The 19,617-nt window shown below is 36.2% G+C and overlaps 1 protein-coding gene across 3 annotated transcripts in view; it reads right to left on the bottom strand.

Moving 5' to 3' along the window:
* STRN (striatin) overlaps nucleotides 1-19,617 on the bottom strand; it is a 73,396-nt gene that overhangs the window by 21,111 nt on the left and 32,668 nt on the right. For 2 of the 3 annotated variants that reach the window (XM_056356959.1, XM_056356960.1), the window contains exons 6-11: nucleotides 13,348-13,483; nucleotides 11,347-11,482; nucleotides 7,512-7,622; nucleotides 5,089-5,175; nucleotides 4,386-4,529; nucleotides 1,636-1,772 (exon numbers count right to left, since the gene is read on the bottom strand). In XM_056356959.1, coding sequence (XP_056212934.1) covers nucleotides 1,636-1,772; nucleotides 4,386-4,529; nucleotides 5,089-5,175; nucleotides 7,512-7,622; nucleotides 11,347-11,482; nucleotides 13,348-13,483 — 751 coding nt within the window. The remainder of the gene's footprint in view (nucleotides 1-1,635; nucleotides 1,773-4,385; nucleotides 4,530-5,088; nucleotides 5,176-7,511; nucleotides 7,623-11,346; nucleotides 11,483-13,347; nucleotides 13,484-19,617) is intronic. The other variant, XM_056356961.1, reaches the window with a different exon arrangement.

Genomic DNA, 19,617 nt, shown 5'->3' with positions numbered 1-19,617 from the left:
TGCTACATTCCGTAAATGAAAGCTCTTAGTTTGGGATATGGAGACATGGACAAACACAATAGTTTATATGAAGACTTGAACAATGAAATCAAGCACTGAAAGCATTCGGGTATTAAGGCCTTGCAGAGATAGTTTAGGTTTGTCATGTCCTCTGACTTTAAAAATTCAGCATCTAAGTTTTAGGTGTAACTGTAAAAGAAAGGAAATGTATACATCATCTTACCCCTTTTTGGAGACAAAGTTAGGGAAGATTAGCAAAAAAAATTAAGAGCTGAGCCCAAATTAGGAGATAATGCTAAAATACTGAATTTTAGCAGAGATGTTCTGTATCACTACAATCTTGACGATCCACAACACATCACATGCCCAGAAACTTGCTATAGTAGCAGAGCATATCTCTGCAGTGTCACTCTCAAAACATGTGTAAACTTCTAACAAGTATGTAATTTATTGTTTTACAAGTACATACAAAAGGTAGAACTTCAAAGTAAGGACCTGCAGGTTATTATTTCTGAAATCTCAGATTTGATTTGTGGAAGTAAAATCCCAGATGGTGATTACTTGAGTCAGATCTGCTGAAAAGCAGGATTCCTCCACAATACACAACTCTAAAAAAATCATGTCTGAAATTCCTTAATCTTGACAGAGCTGGGCAATGCAATTGCAAGATTAATCTGAAGTTGACAGATCACAAAGGAGCAGACAATTAAATACCTAAGTATCTTTTCCCAAGAAATACAGACAAAAATTCTGTATGACTGCAAGGAAGCAATTTTAAGAAACATTTTTCATAAAAAGTGAAAGGAAAAGAAGCCACAGGCTACACAAATAGTCACAGAAGTGTTGGCCACAAGAGCCTCCTAAAAACTCTCTGGGCCAGCTTCCCATTTGAAATGAGACTATTGCCCACACCAGGTACTGTAAGCCAAGTATTCAAACGTCTTGCAGCAGAAGGATTCCAGTATCTCTGGGCAACTTGCTTTGGTACCACCTCCTATGTAACACTTTTTTCCCTAATGTCCAACCTTGACCTCCTGAGCCATAATTTTCTATTGTCTCCTCTTGTTTTAACACCTGGCAGTATGGAGAAGCTTGGCTCTGTCATCCTTGTAAGCACCCTTCCAGTATCTGTAGGCTGCTATTTGAGCACCCCTTAGCCTCCTAACAACTGAACAGGACTAGCTCCCTTAGCATCTCCTCATCAGTCACATGCTACTGGACTTTCCAATTTCTCTACAACCCTCCTGAAGTGGAGGGGCCCAAAACTGTGTACAGGTATGGCCCCACCAGCCCCACAGAGGGGGCATTAACTTCCCCTCAGTCTGCTGGCCTTGCTACTCCTAATTTTGATTATCGTCGCTGGGGTTACAAGTACCCAGCTGTATGACTACCACTAATTACATTTACTGTTAACTATTTGAATAACATGGCAAACAAATAAGAGAGGGGCTTGCACAGAGCTTGAAGGCTGCTGTGTACAGGAAGGACAGATATGTCAAGTAAAAATTCGTGACACCCTCTGTCAGCATAATTTCAACAGGAAAATGTCTTCTGCTGAGCCTACACACACGTAACTTGCATCTGCCTTCTGCAAGTAGACAGTAGGACCTTGAGTTGCCATTAATAACCACTTACATCATAAGTCAGCGAATCTGCCTCATTGGCTACTGTAAGGCCTGCCAGTTCTCCAAGACCCAGCTCATTTTCAAGAGCTTCATCTGTTCCCATAATGAAAGATTTCCCTGAAGAAGGAGGGAATGTTAAAGCTTCCACTGCAAGAAAACAAAATAAAAAAATCCTGAAACATGGTTTTATACAATGCTGATTAATAAAAGCATGTTTCTTACTTCCAAAATACTAAACATCTCTCAAGTAGCTGAGGGCAAAAAGATATAAAAAGATGCATAAAAAGCAGTGGTTCTAAAGATAATCACTGTACTTACCCATCAACAGTATCTTCTGAACATAATACTTACACTTCAGGTATGCACAACTCAAAACAGTAAAAGTAATTAGCCACAGGAGAGAAGACTACACTACCATTCACCCGTATCTACTGCAAACGTAACACAGAAAGCTCAGGCTCTTCCCCAAATCTGCTACAAAACAGGCAAATAGGCTCTGGAGAAGTAGCAAAAATTAAGACAGTTGGTGGGAGCAGCTGGACTCTTCCTTCCTAACACCATATCCACACACATTCAAAAGCATGTCTAGAATGAAGCTGTTGACATGCACTCCAACCTCACAATATGACTGGAAGCTGACAGTTCATCACTTCTTGTAAAATCAGTTTAACTACCAAATAGGTTAGTCAGCACTGAATTCCAGGTTTTTCCTAGCAGTATCCAAACTTAATAGTTCACTTACAGTTCCTATACAATGTCTACAGGAGCTCCAGTCACTGTAACAAACAGATCCATAGGCAGATTCGCTAGGAATGGGAGGATCGAAGGCTAAGAGGAGCACAGCCCACACACACCACACAAGACTGATCAAGTGCAAGATAACTCGAAAGGAGTTGTGCCTTTACCAGCTTCCCTGTACAACGGCTCTCCAAGTCCATACATCACAAAAGGGGGGGGACTGAACAGATGAAAAGGTGTTATATTCTGGACACAAGAGACTTCACTCAATTTTATACATATTTTGTCTCAAATCAAAAGAACTTTTCAGTAAACTACAATTTTTTCCCCTTCTACCTCCATTGTAAATACAAGCCTTGGAAAATACTGTTGCTACCAGGCAGAGAGAAAAGGAAACACCATCTCATTCTCAGTGTCTTATTTAGTATAACAGCACCAACACCAAGTTAAACCCACGCAAACTATGGTTTACAATGAATAGGCTGATCTGTTCAGGCTGCTTCCCTCTTGTCCCAAAGGCAGCAGGTTCAGATGCTATTCAATCCCCCTCCAGTCCAGCTGGACTCACTACTGAGTGTCCTGCTTGCTTTCTATTACTTTTTACATAAAAATAAAAGCCCTTCAAGTTCTGCCACTTGCTTAGGTCTCTTAGTTATTACCTTTTAATCACAAACTTCTCTTACCTTCTTCACCCTGAGGTGTAAACTACCGTTCTCTTTTTTCTCTCTTTTGAATTTACAGTGTAATATTCTACATGCAATACATACTGGGCATAACATTTTAGAAACAAAAAATATCATAGAGTCTCAGATTTATAAAGGAGTAACACAGCTAATAGTTTGTAATACTGAACTTAGACTGATAACAATCAACTGTCCTCTTCTGTTTTTGTGAGAGTCCATCTGAGTCTTCAAATTAAAAACCACATAACTGAAAGGACATGAAAATAGAACGGTGCTAATATGGCTCTCAGTATATGTGAGAAAAGTTGGATAGGAAACACTCAACAAAGAATTCCTCCACTTCTCAAAGCGTTGCTAAGTTACCCCCTTCTTTCATAAAGAAAATCACTGAGCATGTAGGAAATAGAACTACTGAGATCTTCAGTAACTATGCCACACGCCAGGGCTTTTTATGCATCTTAATTATAATTTGGCCAACCTACTTTTTCACACTCATTGAAAGACTGCTAAGTGAAACCCATGTTTTGCTCATTTTTCAAAAGACATATTTACCAGTTAAATAAAAAGCATGATATGATCTTCTACAAATTAATATAGCCTCATACGTTTATTTTATTATGCCACATATTACAACAGCAATTCAAAACGTTGAATCAAATAGATGATTTAGCAACTTTCAGACATAATACTAATGAAGGTAACCACATGCCTCATTGCAAAGATGTGTGGCTTTCCATACTTGGACTCGCCACTATGAGATTATTTTTTTTTTAATTTTTGGAACACATTATGGAAATGAATACACCGGCAAGCTCTAAGTTGTTCCATATGATTCACTACATAATCACCGCGTGCATTTAAAAGCTATACCTAGCCACTTCTGTTTACCGGCAGAGCCTCTATCTTTGCGCTTAAAAAAAGAATGCATACATAATGTGTGTGTTTCTGTATGTATATATATACATATACACTTGAAATTATGTTCATGGGGAGAAAACAGATGCTGTTATGTCCCGAGAGTTTATGTTCCACACTTGCCTGGGGACAAATAAAAGTGAGTGACTTAAGATCCTCATATTACGAAGCCATCAAGTGCCAAATGAGTTTTTACCATCATATTCAAAGGTATTCAGCCAAGACTTTATCTAGGTAGGTGTCTTGACCTTAATAATAGTGACTGGAGGGAATGAACGGGAATGCCATTTATCACACTTAAGGCAGAACTCATAATGCTGAATCAGTATCTGTAAAGTGCCTGGGAAGTCTTAGGGGATAACCTTTAAGCAGAAGTAACTATAAACATCATTTACAAAGATGTATGCATATTTTTGATATCTACCTTCATCCGTCCTGTTTATCTCATGTTCAATGAGCCTTGAGCTACTGGGCCTAGAAGAAGGTGCAACAGATGGCTGTAATGAAGGAAGGTCATCAACATCTCTCAAGTTTGCAAGCATATCTTGCAGCTTTGACCTGTTGGGCCCTAACCGGAAAAAAAAAAAACCAACAAAAAATTAAATGGTTTATGCATAGTTCATGACAGCACCACTTGTATCAGATATGCTACAGCAGCACATGCAACAATGGATCCTACCTTGCATTATAATGTTACCACAGAAAAAATAATGAGCACCTATTTTCAGAAGTAACTAATCATCCAGCATGAAATGAATTTCTTGAAAACAAAGTGATAGAAGCAACTGAGAATTGTGAACACATAATTTTCCCCACATTTATAAACTCAAACTGCTACTTGAATGGGATGCTGAAGAATGCCTCCAACTGAGTCACACTGAATATTAGAATATTTACTTTTCCAAAACAAGAGCTGACATTTGTGAATATTTTAAAATTTTGCATCAGGTACTTTGTGCAGTATATTCTAATGACAACGTGATTATTTTAAATTTATTTGTGCAGTAGTGTAGTATCGTGAACTATATAATACAAAAAGTTATATTAAAATATAAATGCAACTGGATTCACTGGCCTACTTCCTGAAGCTACATATGGTGAAGACCCATGCCCTTCTTGACACTTACCTGTGCTTTGCTCCATCATTTTCCCACATCCCTGTTTTGACTGTTTTATATAGGATTGAGGCTGAAACATATCTTCGGTAGTTTTTCCTGTTGTAAGTTTAATTAAGAATGGGAAAATGTCTTACCCATAGTCCATTATGTTTTCTCCTAGACCAGTAAATAATACAGCTATTTTTAAGCAGCTTTAACACAGAAGTGTACTCTAATATATGTATTCTCTCATAAAACCATTCTATGATTCTATTCTCTTATTACTTCACAGGAGTGTTTACTACAGCCTTGCAAAATCGTAAGTTTACTAATGCAGTTGCAAACTCTACTTTGTCCACCCTAACCATAATGACTGACAATAAACTATATTGTATTTAACTCGTGTGTCACAAAGATATTACTTGATTCAGGAAAACAGTAAGTAGGATTTTGCAAGATTGTTTTACTATAGTATCTGATTTATAAAAACAGTATTTTACTTAGTAGCACTTCAGTGTCTAATCATCACTTATGATGACAATAAAGTCACAGAATCAAACTTTGTACAATTCAATGTCAAGATATTTAGTCCCTTCTTTTTCCCCCAGACTTCCTTCCTCACATTCTTCTTCACTACGTGCAACATCATGAATAGCTGAAAACAGGCTATGATTCTTCCTGGGGTTTCTGCACTGATGCTCTTCCAATGATGGTTTGTCCATGGAAAGATGCTTAATTTCTGTGCTGCAGTAAACCATTTAATCTCCCAAGATCAAACTAATCAAAATCAATCCAAAAGGTACTGTAGAATGTACTGAGCAGTAGTTATCTTCATGAAGGAGCACTGGGTGTCCAAGTGCTGCCCTACATCAGGAATTTTTCTCATAAATATATAAAACATGTTCCAATAGTATCTATGTCTATATTAACAATTAAATATTGTTTTATTATAAAAAATAAGAAGCACTCAACAGCTGTTCAAGAGTGTAATTTCAACAGTTTGATTAAATAATTTCTGCTAAGTTAACCCAACAGCTATTTACCCTGAACTACATAGCATGTCTGTGTATTTTAAAAAAAACAGACAAATTACAAAAATCAATTTCACTGAATTTGTGTATTGGTATGCCCTCTCTATCTTAACTACAAAGAAATTTAGAATCAATTCTGTGAAATACGCATACTTTAATTGGTCAGCTCGGCTTCTTTCCAGACTTGCAATTTATTTCCAGTAACTTAGATTATTCCAAAGATGACCAAAACATCACCTGAAAAATTTAAAGTATGGTAGCGATTTACGTTTTTTTGTAAAAAAAAAAAAAAAAGAAAAAAAAAAGGAGGTTTAGTTTGTGTATTTGATGGCATAATTTCAGCAATATAACCAACTGCTGAGCAGCAGCTTATCACAGTATCAATACAAAAAGTAACAAAACAAGCCAGCCTCAACGATGTGAGGATCTGACACCTTTTGCATGTCCCTTTAGAAGTGAGAATTTCCTTGGTATTCATAAGCATCTTCCCACAAAGGGAGAAACATCTCTCAAATTTCTTACTAGTCTACATGCAATATTATTAATTTACATCATTCACACATGAATCCAAAATATGGCTAGATGTTTAAAATATAGCTGTGAATACAGTGCTTTATTTTAAACACTTCATCCAAATTCAAGAAGTTTTAAGTTTTACTTATCAAAAAACATTGATTTTACAAAATAGATTTGTATTTCAAGAAAGGTAACAAAAATATAATACAGGGCTAGAAACTGTACTTCAGATACTGATCACAGGTTTTTGTACGAATAACAATATCCAACATTTTTAAAGGCTAGTCCCACAGGTATGAAAGTCAATAATTAAATCCTATGATTTACAAATAAACTGATGGTCAGAGTTGCTTCCTATTTCGAGCCCTGCATAACAAATTATGATGACAGCATGACTTTCATGTTGTAAATGTTAAGTATAAACAGGGGTAGAAATTAACCTGTTTTCTCCCTCTGTCATCTAATAGGACACTCAAGACAGTTTCTGTTTTGGTTTTGGTTTTTTCTTTTATTTATTTACATACCAGACTTTAACTCTTCCTGTGAAACTGGCATGTTTCCAGCTAAGAAAGGGTTCTGAAGTCCTCTATATTAAAGTGTGAACTATTAAACCAATGTATTTTACAATTTAAGTTTCTGAATAACAAAAGTATAATCCATATTCAAAGCAAGGATTTTTCATTAATCCAACACGTGGTTGGAAGAAGTTATATCTAATCCAACTATTTATACGGTAACTTGATTGACTTATTAATTTCAACCCCTGAGAACTGGTGAACAGGAAAGCAGTCAGGAGCAGCAAAGTAAAAGAGTAAGTAATTTTAGGAAAACATTGAAAGAGAGATAGAATTAAGGGTGTGAAAGATGTGAGATTTATGATTTTAAGGTGCAATGTTTTCCACTTACTCTTCACCCCCTTTTTCCCCTTGCGCTCCTTTTTGTATTGTTCCTTGAGTTTGGTTATTACTCCCTGGTCGACATTCCAAGCTTCAGGCATGAGACACTGGTCTTCCTTTTCTAAACAAAGTGAAACAAATGAAACATCCTTTTTCAATAATGTCACCAAGTGATCTCCACTGAAGGAGGTAACAGCTGCTGTCAATGGCATTTTGTCTTTTATTTTAAACAGACAGAAATAGCACCAAGCTTGTGAAAGCTGTAAAACTGCTACTCACATTCCAGTTCTATTTGCTCAGAATTTTATTAACAAAAAATTTCACATGCCTAATTTCAATAACCAAGCACATAGCTGTTCATAAATGTAAGCAACATTAATTATATAATAAATCAGGACACACTTTTTAGCTTTTTCTTTTCTCCAGGGAATTATTATATCTGGAAGCAGCAGCTATGTTACTGGTCAACAAAACTTTACAACTCAGATGTTGCGTTACTACATTTCAAATTTTCATTTCATTGTCCTTGTGCTATGTTGTCATTTACACAAATCAGTAGCACATTTAAATCATTTTGGAACACAGTATACATGTCACCAAGGCTTGAATAAAATCTTAAAGCACTGAAGCCATGAAATTTCACAAAAAGGGGAAGGTGTGAGTTAGCTGTCTTTGAAAAAATACACAAAACATTTCAACATGTCTAATGAAAAAAAAAATCCCCACTTTTATTTTTATAAACATTTCTTAAATTGTTTCCTCTGTGACATGATACAGAGAAGAATTATTCTTCCAATAGTGTGGTATCTGGAGATTTGAACAAAACGTGTTATGTGAGTTCAAATCTTCAAGTCATTTTTCCATATATGGGGAGACTGTACTAAGGCAGCTTCAAAAAATAATTTGCAAGAGGAGGGAGGTAATACAACTTTTTACATATTTGTTTTCATGACCACTACAGCTACAATTTTTCTTGAAATGCATCAGCTTTTTGCTTTGTTTTTATCATTAAAATCTGAAATTAATTCCTTTCAGACCAAGTTTGCTTTGTACATCAATAAACTATTCTGGACCTTTTAAAATACAAACAAGAATAAACTTATCCTCAGACTAACATGCAGAAAGATCATTAAACGTCTGTAGAGGAAGCACACTATCAATCACAGTCTGAAGGAGCCACTATGATTGGACAGAAGATCTAAAACCAGACATGGGTTATTATGGGGACTGACTTGTTAGGAGTTAACTATGCTGAGAAAGACCTAGGGATCCTCCACCAACATCAAACCGAACAAGAGTCAGCAGCACACTGCTGCACTAAAGGCAATCAACCGTCCTGGGCTGTAATAACAAAAATGTAACTAGGAGGGTGAGGGAAGCGATTATTCCCCTGTTTGGCACTTATACTGGGTAACCTTTAAGTATAATGCTAATTACCTAGTACTGGCGTAGCATAGCGAGTCCAGGGGAACCACTAAGATGGTCAAGGACAAGCTACAAGGAGGGGCTGAGACTACTGCCAGTGTTCAGCGATGGCAGAAGAGGCGTTTGTGCTGCTTACAACTATCAGACGGGCAGGTGTGGAGAAGACACTCTGCTCGGACTTGCATCACAGAAGGACAAAAGGATTTTTTACCGTTAAGGAGAGCCAAATACCAGAATACTGCCCCTGAGAGTTTATGGGAGCTCCCTTCTTGGAAGGTAGTCAAAACTTCACAAGAAGGCAGCCAGAGTAAACTGCTGCACATGGACCTGAGCAGGAGGTTGGACTAGATGATCTCTCCCTCCTGTGAGCCCCAGTCATGATCCTATACTCATGAGTGACAGATTAAATACCCGAAGTCTTGAGGCATTAGTCTTTTTGCAGCAGCTATGAAAAGAGAGAGGTATTACTAAGCTAAAGACTCTAAAAAAGATGGTCTGTGGGCTAAAACATGTCCTCTTCATACATATACCCAAGTAAGTACCACTAATGATCAAAAATTGTGTAAAGAACTCCAAAAAGGTATCAGAAAATCACTCCTGAGACAGGTACATATTCTTTCTAGGACCAGGTTACAAGTTTTAATCATGGTTTTCCTCCGTAGCTAGACAAGATTTTTTGTGCTCCTCCAACAAAAAGTTTAACTAGATTTATATTAGATTGTATTGTTGCCAGGAAAATACTTAATATATTCATTTTCTACAGACTTTCCCAGGATGCTTCCTGCATGTCCCACAGGTTCTCTTCAACTTCACAAGTGGATCCTGAACTACTACCGTGCAAGTGCTTTATAGTTCAAAAATTATCTGAACACTCCTGAGGACCTTTCAAGCCAATGGGTTCCACAGATTACGGCAACTGATCAGTAATGCTTGGGATCCAAAATAGAACAGGGACTCCCTCTGTTTGCTTCTATTCTCACTACACAACATCACTGTTATATGCTACGTTTAACAGTTTCATTTAATCAAAAAATGTTAATCAAATTAACATACGTAATTCATAATGGCAGCTCCCTGATCTTTTATAAAGTTACCATAAAAGACACAGGTTGTGAAACAAGTAACTGAAAAACATGAATATCTAACTCAAAAAAAACCCCATTAATATTTCTAGAAATGAAAATACTATTTTCCATGACAATTCAGTTTTAATGTTAGGCTTCTGCTCATTTGTACTCAGCTGTCATCAATGAAAGTAAAAATAGATCCAGAGTGTGAATTTAAGAACAAAAAAAGCTTCTGTTGACTTACTAACATTTTGGTGACAATAACCAACAGCTACACTTACCAAGCACAAACAAACAAATTTTAATATTAAAGAGAAGTATCAGAACAACCTAATAAAAACATTTTTCATAAAAAGAGTAACATTCCTAAATTTGTTTGATCAACAGAATACTGATCAGTACATATAGATACAGAATGCTGTATCTAATAATATTGAAAGCCTACACCACACTGAACAATAATCTGGAGTCCAACCAACAGCTGGACACAGCTTCAGCAAAATACAGCATCTTGGAGCCGTAAACTCACGTGAGAACCACAGTGCTATGGCTTCTTTGTCTGTCAAGGTTTCGGTTTCATTATAAAGCTCAATTATTTTCTACTTATCTTCCATAGCTCTCTGTGTCCACTTCTGTTTAAGACTTTCCAGAGCAGCTTTAGGAGGAAACAACTCCCCATCAAGATATTTAACTAGTTCTCTTCCTTATTCTCTTCCCTATGCAGCGGGTTTATGCAGAATAATTATGTCAAGGTAAAGCGGATGATGGCATTTTGGGTTGCAGGACATGAACTCCAAAAGGACAGAGAGTACTTTGTGAAATGCCTCTCTGACTTGAGGGCTTAAAGATATATTATTCTGATAAATTATTAAAAAAAATCTGAGCAACTGAATAGTTCATATTTCCCAAATTGCTAGCACACAATAAACGTACAGCTAATTCAGTCTTTATGATTCACATTACTCTCTGTATCAAAATAGGAGAGCGCTAAGATGATGAAGTAACTCATGTCGTAATTGTAAAATACAGATTTATCAGAGTCCTTCATTAGCATGGGTCACTGGAAAAGCACACTGAAATTCCACTCATAAAATTCAAATTCTACCTGCCTTATTAATAAAGAAAAGGAAAAAGACAATGACCAGAAGCAGAAACCTTGAAGAATCCTTACATTAAAGCAATATACAGAAAAATGAGAATATTATGTTAAGAAGACTTCAGTCTGCCAATTATTTACTTTAAGAATACTTAACAAGTGCTGTGATTGTGATAGAGATCTCAATCAATCTATCACTAAAAATATATTCTTAGCACCTTCCCCACCCCCCGGTACAATCCATTAAATTTCCTTACCCCAGTCTGTTCCATCTCCTGAACTTCTTGATTCCCCATCACCTTCATCTGAGGTAACCAAAAAGTCAAACTCTTTCAAAGCTTCTTCTGTGTCTCTGTCTTCACTGCTGTCAGATAGCACTCTTTTTCTTACAATCTGAAAAGTCAGGAAGGAGAGGAAGAAAAGCTGAATTAAGTTACACATGCATCTTTATACTTAGCAGTAGTCTTCTATGCAAAATCCTAACAGGAAGGTGAAGAAGCAGAAAAGTATACATTAATAAGCAAATCTGAAATAAGCATACAGACTTTGCTCAAATTTCTAAGTCAAAATGAAATCTGTCTGTAGATCTTTCTTCCTGTGATCACCAACAATCACTTGATAATGAATCTACACTGACCTAGATTGCTATTTTTTTTTCAATATCAGAAAAGTACAAACTTTCTCTTAATACAGGTTAAAAAACCCACACAAAAGCAACAAAACCCCCCGAATGCTGTAGAAAGGACTTCAGCAAAACCAGACTCACTCTGCTTGTCTGAAAATAGCTTTTTTAACTCCCACCTCTGAAACCACTCTACATGTGGACCAAAAGACAAGTCTAGGAAAAAAACCCAAACATATCTGATGAGCTAATTCGCTTAGCTTTGGCAAAAATAATTCCATCCTGAACAATTCCTCAGATATTACTGTTATTTAAACATGTTTAAACTGCATTTCCCTTTCAAATTCAAAAGCAAATTTGGTTTAAAAAAAATCACCAAATTTTGGTAAAACATATGTTTTAAGGACCTCGTTGTATGCTTTCTGCAATAAATTTACTTTTCCCTCAATAATCAAAACAAACTTGATGCTTTGCAGTTATTTGACTAACAAGTTGGTTGATGCAATGATACATGAAATCTGAGGCATAAATTTTACTTCTACAGAGAAAGAAAAATTACATTCATCACAATATTTTGACTTGGAGCCTTGCTAAGGGACAGTTTGAAAAGACCTCAAGTAAGCCAACATCCCACAGTTCATGAGGATGAACGACTGTTTCTTCTAAATACAATGAGCGAATTTCAAAACTAAAAGCAATTCTAAATGTCAAGTTTCATTCCTTCAGCAGGTTTACTGAACATACTGTTCAGTAACATACAGATGATTTTACAAAAGTTTCAGACATTAGCTTACAGCCCATGAATGACAGGAACAAGTTTCCAAAGATCCTTTTTAAAAGCTCTTTTAAAACTGATGGGGTTTTAGGTGTTTATTCTTAGAACTGGTCATAGAAACAATCACATTATCATAACACTTATCTGCTTCAGTCCTCAGAAAACACAACTCATTAAATAAATACTAATTTTGAAAAGAAGATAAAATTGAGAACTGATTGTATAGATCTATTTTATGTGATCATATGGACAAATCATATAGCAAAGTATAGATCATGAGGGAGCTTCAGGTATTCGGCTGAATAATCAATCAAAAACGTCTATTAACCATAAGTTAAAGAGTTCCAGTTATACTTTCTCTTCCTTCCACAAGCTATTTAAAAAGAAATGTGCTATTTCAGTTCTGTACCCTAGAAGGATAAATTTCTAAATGTCCTTTTAAATATCAATAGATTTATAAAAATATTCAAGAAACAACACATTTTTGACATGCAACATGACATACAATACCTTAAAACTAAGCTGATACTGTAAAAAAAGGACATCTGCTATCTTAGAAATTGTGTATCCAATATGTATCAAAAATATTAGGCAGTACAGAACAGCAGAAAGCCAATTTTTAAAAAAATTAATCTGTCACTGAAAACTTAAAGCAATGAAGATAGCAAAGCTTAACTTGTTGCACAAACCCAGAAATGCATATGTAATTCCTCTTATGCACACATGCTTGGACAGACCATCATAAAGATGCACTAATGATTTGCACGTGTACATACACAGTCATATACTTTGCATATAGGCATCTCATTAATCTCACTTTTTCTGTTCTTCGTAACTTTTTCAATTATTTTTTCCACTCACTGTTGCGGTATCAATGATTGTTTTCTCTCTTCCTTCAATATCTTCCTCATCTTCCTCATCACTAAAGTCTGCAGCTGCATTTTCAAGAAACTTGAAGGTCTCTAGCAGAGAGGCAGAGTCAGTCAATTCAGGTTTCCTAAACAACAACAACAACCACCACCATGAGTCAAAAGAAATCGTAACAGTCACTTTTGCAATTACCAGTCTGTTCTGTATTATCATGCCCAACAACACATGAGACTCAAATAAGCCTGCAGGTAAAAATGGAATATTACAGATAAAAACGTTTGTGGATTAAATAACTAAACACCCGTAAACTATCTTATTAGAACCAACTCCTCATTCAACTGCAATTACCAGGACAGACGCTTTAATTTTTTATTTCAAAAGCATTTTAAAGCAACATTCATCCGATACATCCCCAAAAGCAACATCAATAATGATATACCATCACTTAAAGCCACAGCAACAAGGACATGAGTTACAGCTACTAAGTTGGCCTCCCACATGTACATCAGGGTGCAGAAAATCTTTGCTGCTGCGTTCTGATGCTCCTCACCTTGCTGGGAAACATCAAACTCCAGATCTATTATTCATTAACATTTGAGACACGGTAAATTTGCCACTATAAAACCAGACAATGGGAAAATATAATTGATAACTAAATAACGTTTGCCTAGACATTAACATTAAACAAAGAAAGAGGTGAAGACTAGATAAAATTACAGCTGCACTGGCACAGATTCAGGCACTGCCTCAGAACAGGAAGCGTAAGGGCTGCTTTATTAACAACTGAAGAGGAAGAAGCCAAGAAGCAAGACTGTAACCACTATTAAAACTCTGATGAAAGTACAATTAAAGCAATCCTAAAATTAACAATAGACACCATGTTTTCTGTGCAGAAGATGCACTTCTCCATCAATCCCTCAAAGATCAAGTGCTGGGAAAAAATTACACCCTTTGAATTGTAATGATTACTTCCAGTAAAACCTTGTACATTCTTTGTATGACTTTACAGCAGTAAAGACAAGCTTTATTGTTTTCTTACCTTTAATCAGGAGTCTGTTTTTCATAGTTCATCACTAAATGCACGTCATCTTGATTTTCACAACCACTGAAACAATAGAAGTCTCTCCCTCTCCTTTCATAGTTGTAGCTCTAGATCATCTTGCATAGTCACCCTTAGTATGAGCAAGGGCCTCGCTAGTGCTACATTTTGCTTCTGCTATGACCCATTTCAAAAGGTTCAGTCAACTAACAAGCCTATATAGTTACACCTTTTAAACTCCCTGCAGTGTAAACACCTCCATCCATCACCCACTTACTCCAGTGTTTCCTCGTAACACTTTTCAAAGGTTTAATACAGGAAATATCCAAGGGCAAAAGCTCCAATATGTAATAAGGTGTGATAAGCAGCACCATTCCTTCTTTATGCAGTCTCTGCTCAAGCAGTTCTATGCTTACATGACAATAATTAGTAAGAGTGGCTTCTTCATAGCCCAGATGTCTGGATCTCATTAAGACAATTTGCTGTTCTACCTTTTTTTCATTTACTCATCTTTACAGCCCAAAAATACCAACAGAGATTTCACTTGCCATTAGAAATTCCACATACACAGCACCATAATATCCGTGATGTACAATATGTCTTCGTGGTCACTAGCTTTACTGAGAACACTCCTACCTTCCCATATCTTATCTTAGCTAGGAACAGGATCAAACACGTTTCCAGTCTGCCTTGCTTCCTACAGTATTTTGACCCTCTTGTGACTATGACAAACCTGAAAGCACTCTAGTATTTTTCTTTTTCCTTAAGTAATCACTACTTTTATGGCCTATAATGCCTCATGAATCTGTAGGAATAATGTACATTTTCACAGAATCCTATGGTACCATTATTTTGCCAATTCCAACACACAAATCTCAATAAGACAAAACTTGTAATGTGCTTCACTTGACTAACTTCTTGATTTTCAGCAAATTTTGTGTGTCCTGTTCGACTTCTAGTAGACTGAATCATCCAATCACAACTGTATTTCTAGTTTTTTCCTCTCTATTATGTTGTGTAAAAATCTGCCATGCAAAATCTTGGCTGCTAATTGTTATTAGCCATTATCAGACAGGCTACAGTAAATGGCAACATATGAACTATGAACATATGAAAACAGAACATAAAATTTTTATCAATTTTGTTATTGATAAATTGTTATATGTTTATAATTGTTATATGTTTATATTGATAAATATGTTATATGTTTATAATAACATAAATGAATTTGTTATTACGAGACAGATATCTTTCAACAGTACAAGTATTTGCAGTAATTCATACCTAGATTTGGTTCTGTATTAATTTGATCTTAAATCATGCGCTCTTACTCTGAAGTTCAAAGTGACTACTGAAAAAGGTGGTTATATCTTTTTTAACTGGTCTGAATTCAACTATCATATTAATTATTACATACTTTAGTGGGCAGGATATATACATAATTGTATATCTCTGTGTGCACAGGGAGGTAAAAGACATCTCATGCACTGGAAAACACAGTAGTTTACAACTTATTTCAAAACTCCTGCACTGTACAAAAACGTACAAAGTCAGCATTGCACCACAGAAGATTATTTGTGCTAAGGCACAACTTTCAAGAAAGAATTCATAAGAACCCAAAAAAAGAAAATAGAAGTGATAGAATATTTAAACTATTTAAAGGTTCTACATGGAAAAGAAGCTTCACACTGACAAACTGGTTGATTTGCTATATTGTACCCCAAAACACTTCAGCAGTCAAATCAAAAGTAACTCAACAATTTAGCTATTTTTCATTTATATACATTTCATCCTTTATCAGCATATAAATATAATATATTTTAGATATTACTGTCAGCATGAATACTTAGGAATACTGTAAAGAGAATGTCTCGCCTTTTATGTTATGTGCTTTGATGGCAATTTGAAGCTTGCTTGTTTCATTATTTTCCATCTGTTTAGTTCACAAAGCAACATAAAAAGGCAGAAATGGCAAAAGTAAATCCAGAGATAGGGTAGTACAATAAATTACTTTAAATTCCATTTTAGAATAACACACACATTTCCAGGGCTTTTGTGGTCTAGAATACTTTTCATCAAATTAATGGGTGAGAACAACAGAATGGAGTGCCAAAGCAGGAGACTGATACATTAACTGTAGTATTACAGGCAAGACTATAGCAAGGTTCAGGACCTGTTGAAAATAAAAGGAGACCAAAAACCCAGAAAAGGTCTCAAAAAGGACAATTCCTCTTTAGTGAACTTTCCTAGATCAAAACATTTATAAGAGAGAACATAATTTTCAAAGAGTACAAGAACTGAGAAGTGTTCCCTTTTCCTTCTTCACCAGCCTGTAAAGTTTTCTGTAAAGAAAACTGCTGGGGAAAAAGAATCCAGTAACCCCAGACAGCAGGAACAGCTACAGGAGTATCAAAGCAGAGAGCATAGAGTAAACCAGATTTTGGCAGGACTTCCTCAACCCTGTACTCCTCAGCTGCTTGTTCTGAGTCTCTTTCCCACTGCTCTTTCCTCAATCATACTCTGCAACAGCACCCTTACATGGTTTTCTCCCCAGCACCTAACCTTGCCTTCTTTCCTTGAGGGTTTCATCCCAGTTGACCTACCACTTCCTAACCTCATTTAAATAATAATAATGATAATAACAACAACAACATTTAAGCAATATGACATCTTCTATCAGATACTGATGCTGTTAAACTCTGCCTTACATCCTCCTCTCCAGTAGCCTTATCCAATTAGACAGGAAAGTGTTGGGGGCAGAGAGACTACCTGCTGCTCGTGTCTGCAGATGAATAACTACAGCAGGACCAACTGCTAGTCACAAGTATAGCAAGTACAGCAGGCAGTGCCAGAAAGTAAAATATAGCTACGCTAACACTGCTGGGTCTTCCATCTTACTACTAACAGAGGAGTAGCATGAATATTACTCTTCACACACGGAATCTCTGATCCCCAAAGATAAGAAATTTTTTCCTGTTTAAAACACATAATTCTTGTTACAAATGGGCTGGTAATAAAGTACTTACCTCCCTTAAAGCAACATAAACCTGAAATTAGATAAATATTTTTCTCCTCTGAAGAAGTTGCCAGAATTTTCTGCAGCTGTGACTGCTCTGAAAATCTCATCCTAACTTGTATTTACTTCAGATTTGTCTTAACTCCTTGGCCCCTGTAAGACTAAAAATAATATCATCTTCCCATGAAACTTAAGAAATATGATTTGTGGATATTCCACATGTACTATTTAAAACAAGCATGGCTCTCACTGGGCCTCAGGGAGCCACACAGCCCGCTCTTCATTTTCTGCCCTACAGTGACACAGATCAAGACAAGTATTTTGTGTAAAAATTCAGTTGGCCCAGACATTGCAATATGAGCGGCTTTACAAAATGTATAGTGTTCAATTAGCTCTCAACATTAAATATTCAGGATCTTAACATAAATCCAGCTTCTTACTGACTGAAAAGGAGAAACCATAACCTACAGGAAAGGTGAAGTTTTTATGTGGAAACTAAACCAGCACATTGATGGTACCTCTCCTGCTCCAAACATGATTCAGGCATTTCAGATTGCAAAGTCAAGTTTAACTCAGACCAAAGCCACATTACAGACATGTATTTTCTTTGTAACCAACACATTCAGTATTTTTATCATTACCTTTTCCTCTGTTGTTAATGACTCTTGGGTGTCTGTGGTCAGGTCCAGGGAGACCTTCATAAACTTCTCCCATGAACTACCCAACCACAAGGGCATTAACTGCCTCGGTCCTACTCGCTCCCCCAAAGGAAGAAGTAGAGGGTTTTTTTGTTTGTTTTATCCAAGACATACACAAGTTATCTTAAATAAAACCAGATTTTATTGATAAATTCAGAAGTAGGAAGAAATACCACAGTAAAATTAAATAAACACAAGTTCAGCTCAGGCTGAGAAACGTTTCTGGGGGCCTGTACAGGAAAAAAAGCCTGTTGTGACCCAGCATTCAAAGAGCCATTCTAGCATACTCTTTCTTGAGCCATTTTCTTTGGCTCAGTTTCCTCCTGCTACCAAAACATGCTACTGCAAGGTCATAAGTTTTATTAATTCCCCATAGAATTTAGTTTTGTGTTTTAACACAGTCTTTTCAATGCGGCTAGTTGAGTTCTTTCGAACTGGACGTAGTAAATAAACGCATGCAGATTCAAATGTATTCTTTTCTGAGGACTGTCTTTCAGAACAGTTTGCTAAATCTTCAATACTGTGCAAAATCTGTCACAATGCAGCACAGAAAATATCAGACTAATAATGTATAAAACTATGGAACACATAAAATAATCAAAATTTACACACAAGGAACACAAGGCAGGCTAGACTGTCATAACCTTTGAAACCCCTTATGAATTCACACCACACAATGCAAGAACCAGTGCAATACATATTACAACTGGTAAGCAACACTTACAAAATGGTTTGGATGTAAATTGGAATCGCGGAGGAATGCCATTTAAAAAGGAAAGGCCAATTCTCTTACCAAATCTAATCAGATAACTATGTGAAATAAACAAGCCTTTTAAAGAATAGAAATAAAAAATAAATTCAACGTTTGAAGAATCAAAGTAACCTATAAGTTATTTCCCCAGTCACCGCCCCTCTCTTTGCTTCTCCCTTTCCCACCGCACAACTTCTCTGTTTCTTACTCCCCATTCCTTCTGTATCATGAGTCTTACGTGAAATTTCCAAGAAGCATCCCTCAAACCCTTAAGCCATAGATCTGTGCCAATGAAATGAAAACAGTTAACAGTGGTCCATTGGTAATACTTTCTTCACACAAAACCCCAATTAATCTTCCCCCGCTACTGCTGCTTTAATGCATCTGTTGAAAGTGTCCAGGTCTGGCCTAAATCAGTTACCTTTGAAATGCCTGTTAGGTCACTGCAAGATGGAGGCAGGAACAAACAGGTAAAAGGTGAAAAAAATCAGTAAAGGGAATAAGGCAATTAGATCTTGGATTTTTTTCTTTTTGCAATTCAGTATTTTAGTCTCACATACTATTTTGGACATCTTTTTCATGGCAAATGTTACCTCAGGTTTTTAAATTTAGAGATATTTTCCCAAATAAACCATTTTATAAGCTAGTCAACACACAACATTTGTCAGCCAGTATGCAGCATTTTCATTACACGGGTCAGTGTTAATAGGATTTAGAGATGCAGAAGTTATTATTCAAAGCCTTCTGGTACAGAAAG

This window comes from Falco biarmicus, chromosome 12 (assembly GCF_023638135.1).
Source record: "Falco biarmicus isolate bFalBia1 chromosome 12, bFalBia1.pri, whole genome shotgun sequence".
Classification (NCBI taxonomy): Eukaryota; Metazoa; Chordata; class Aves; order Falconiformes; family Falconidae; genus Falco; species Falco biarmicus.
Note: the sequence above shows the minus strand (reverse complement) of the source record. Positions and strands in the feature narration are given on the sequence as shown.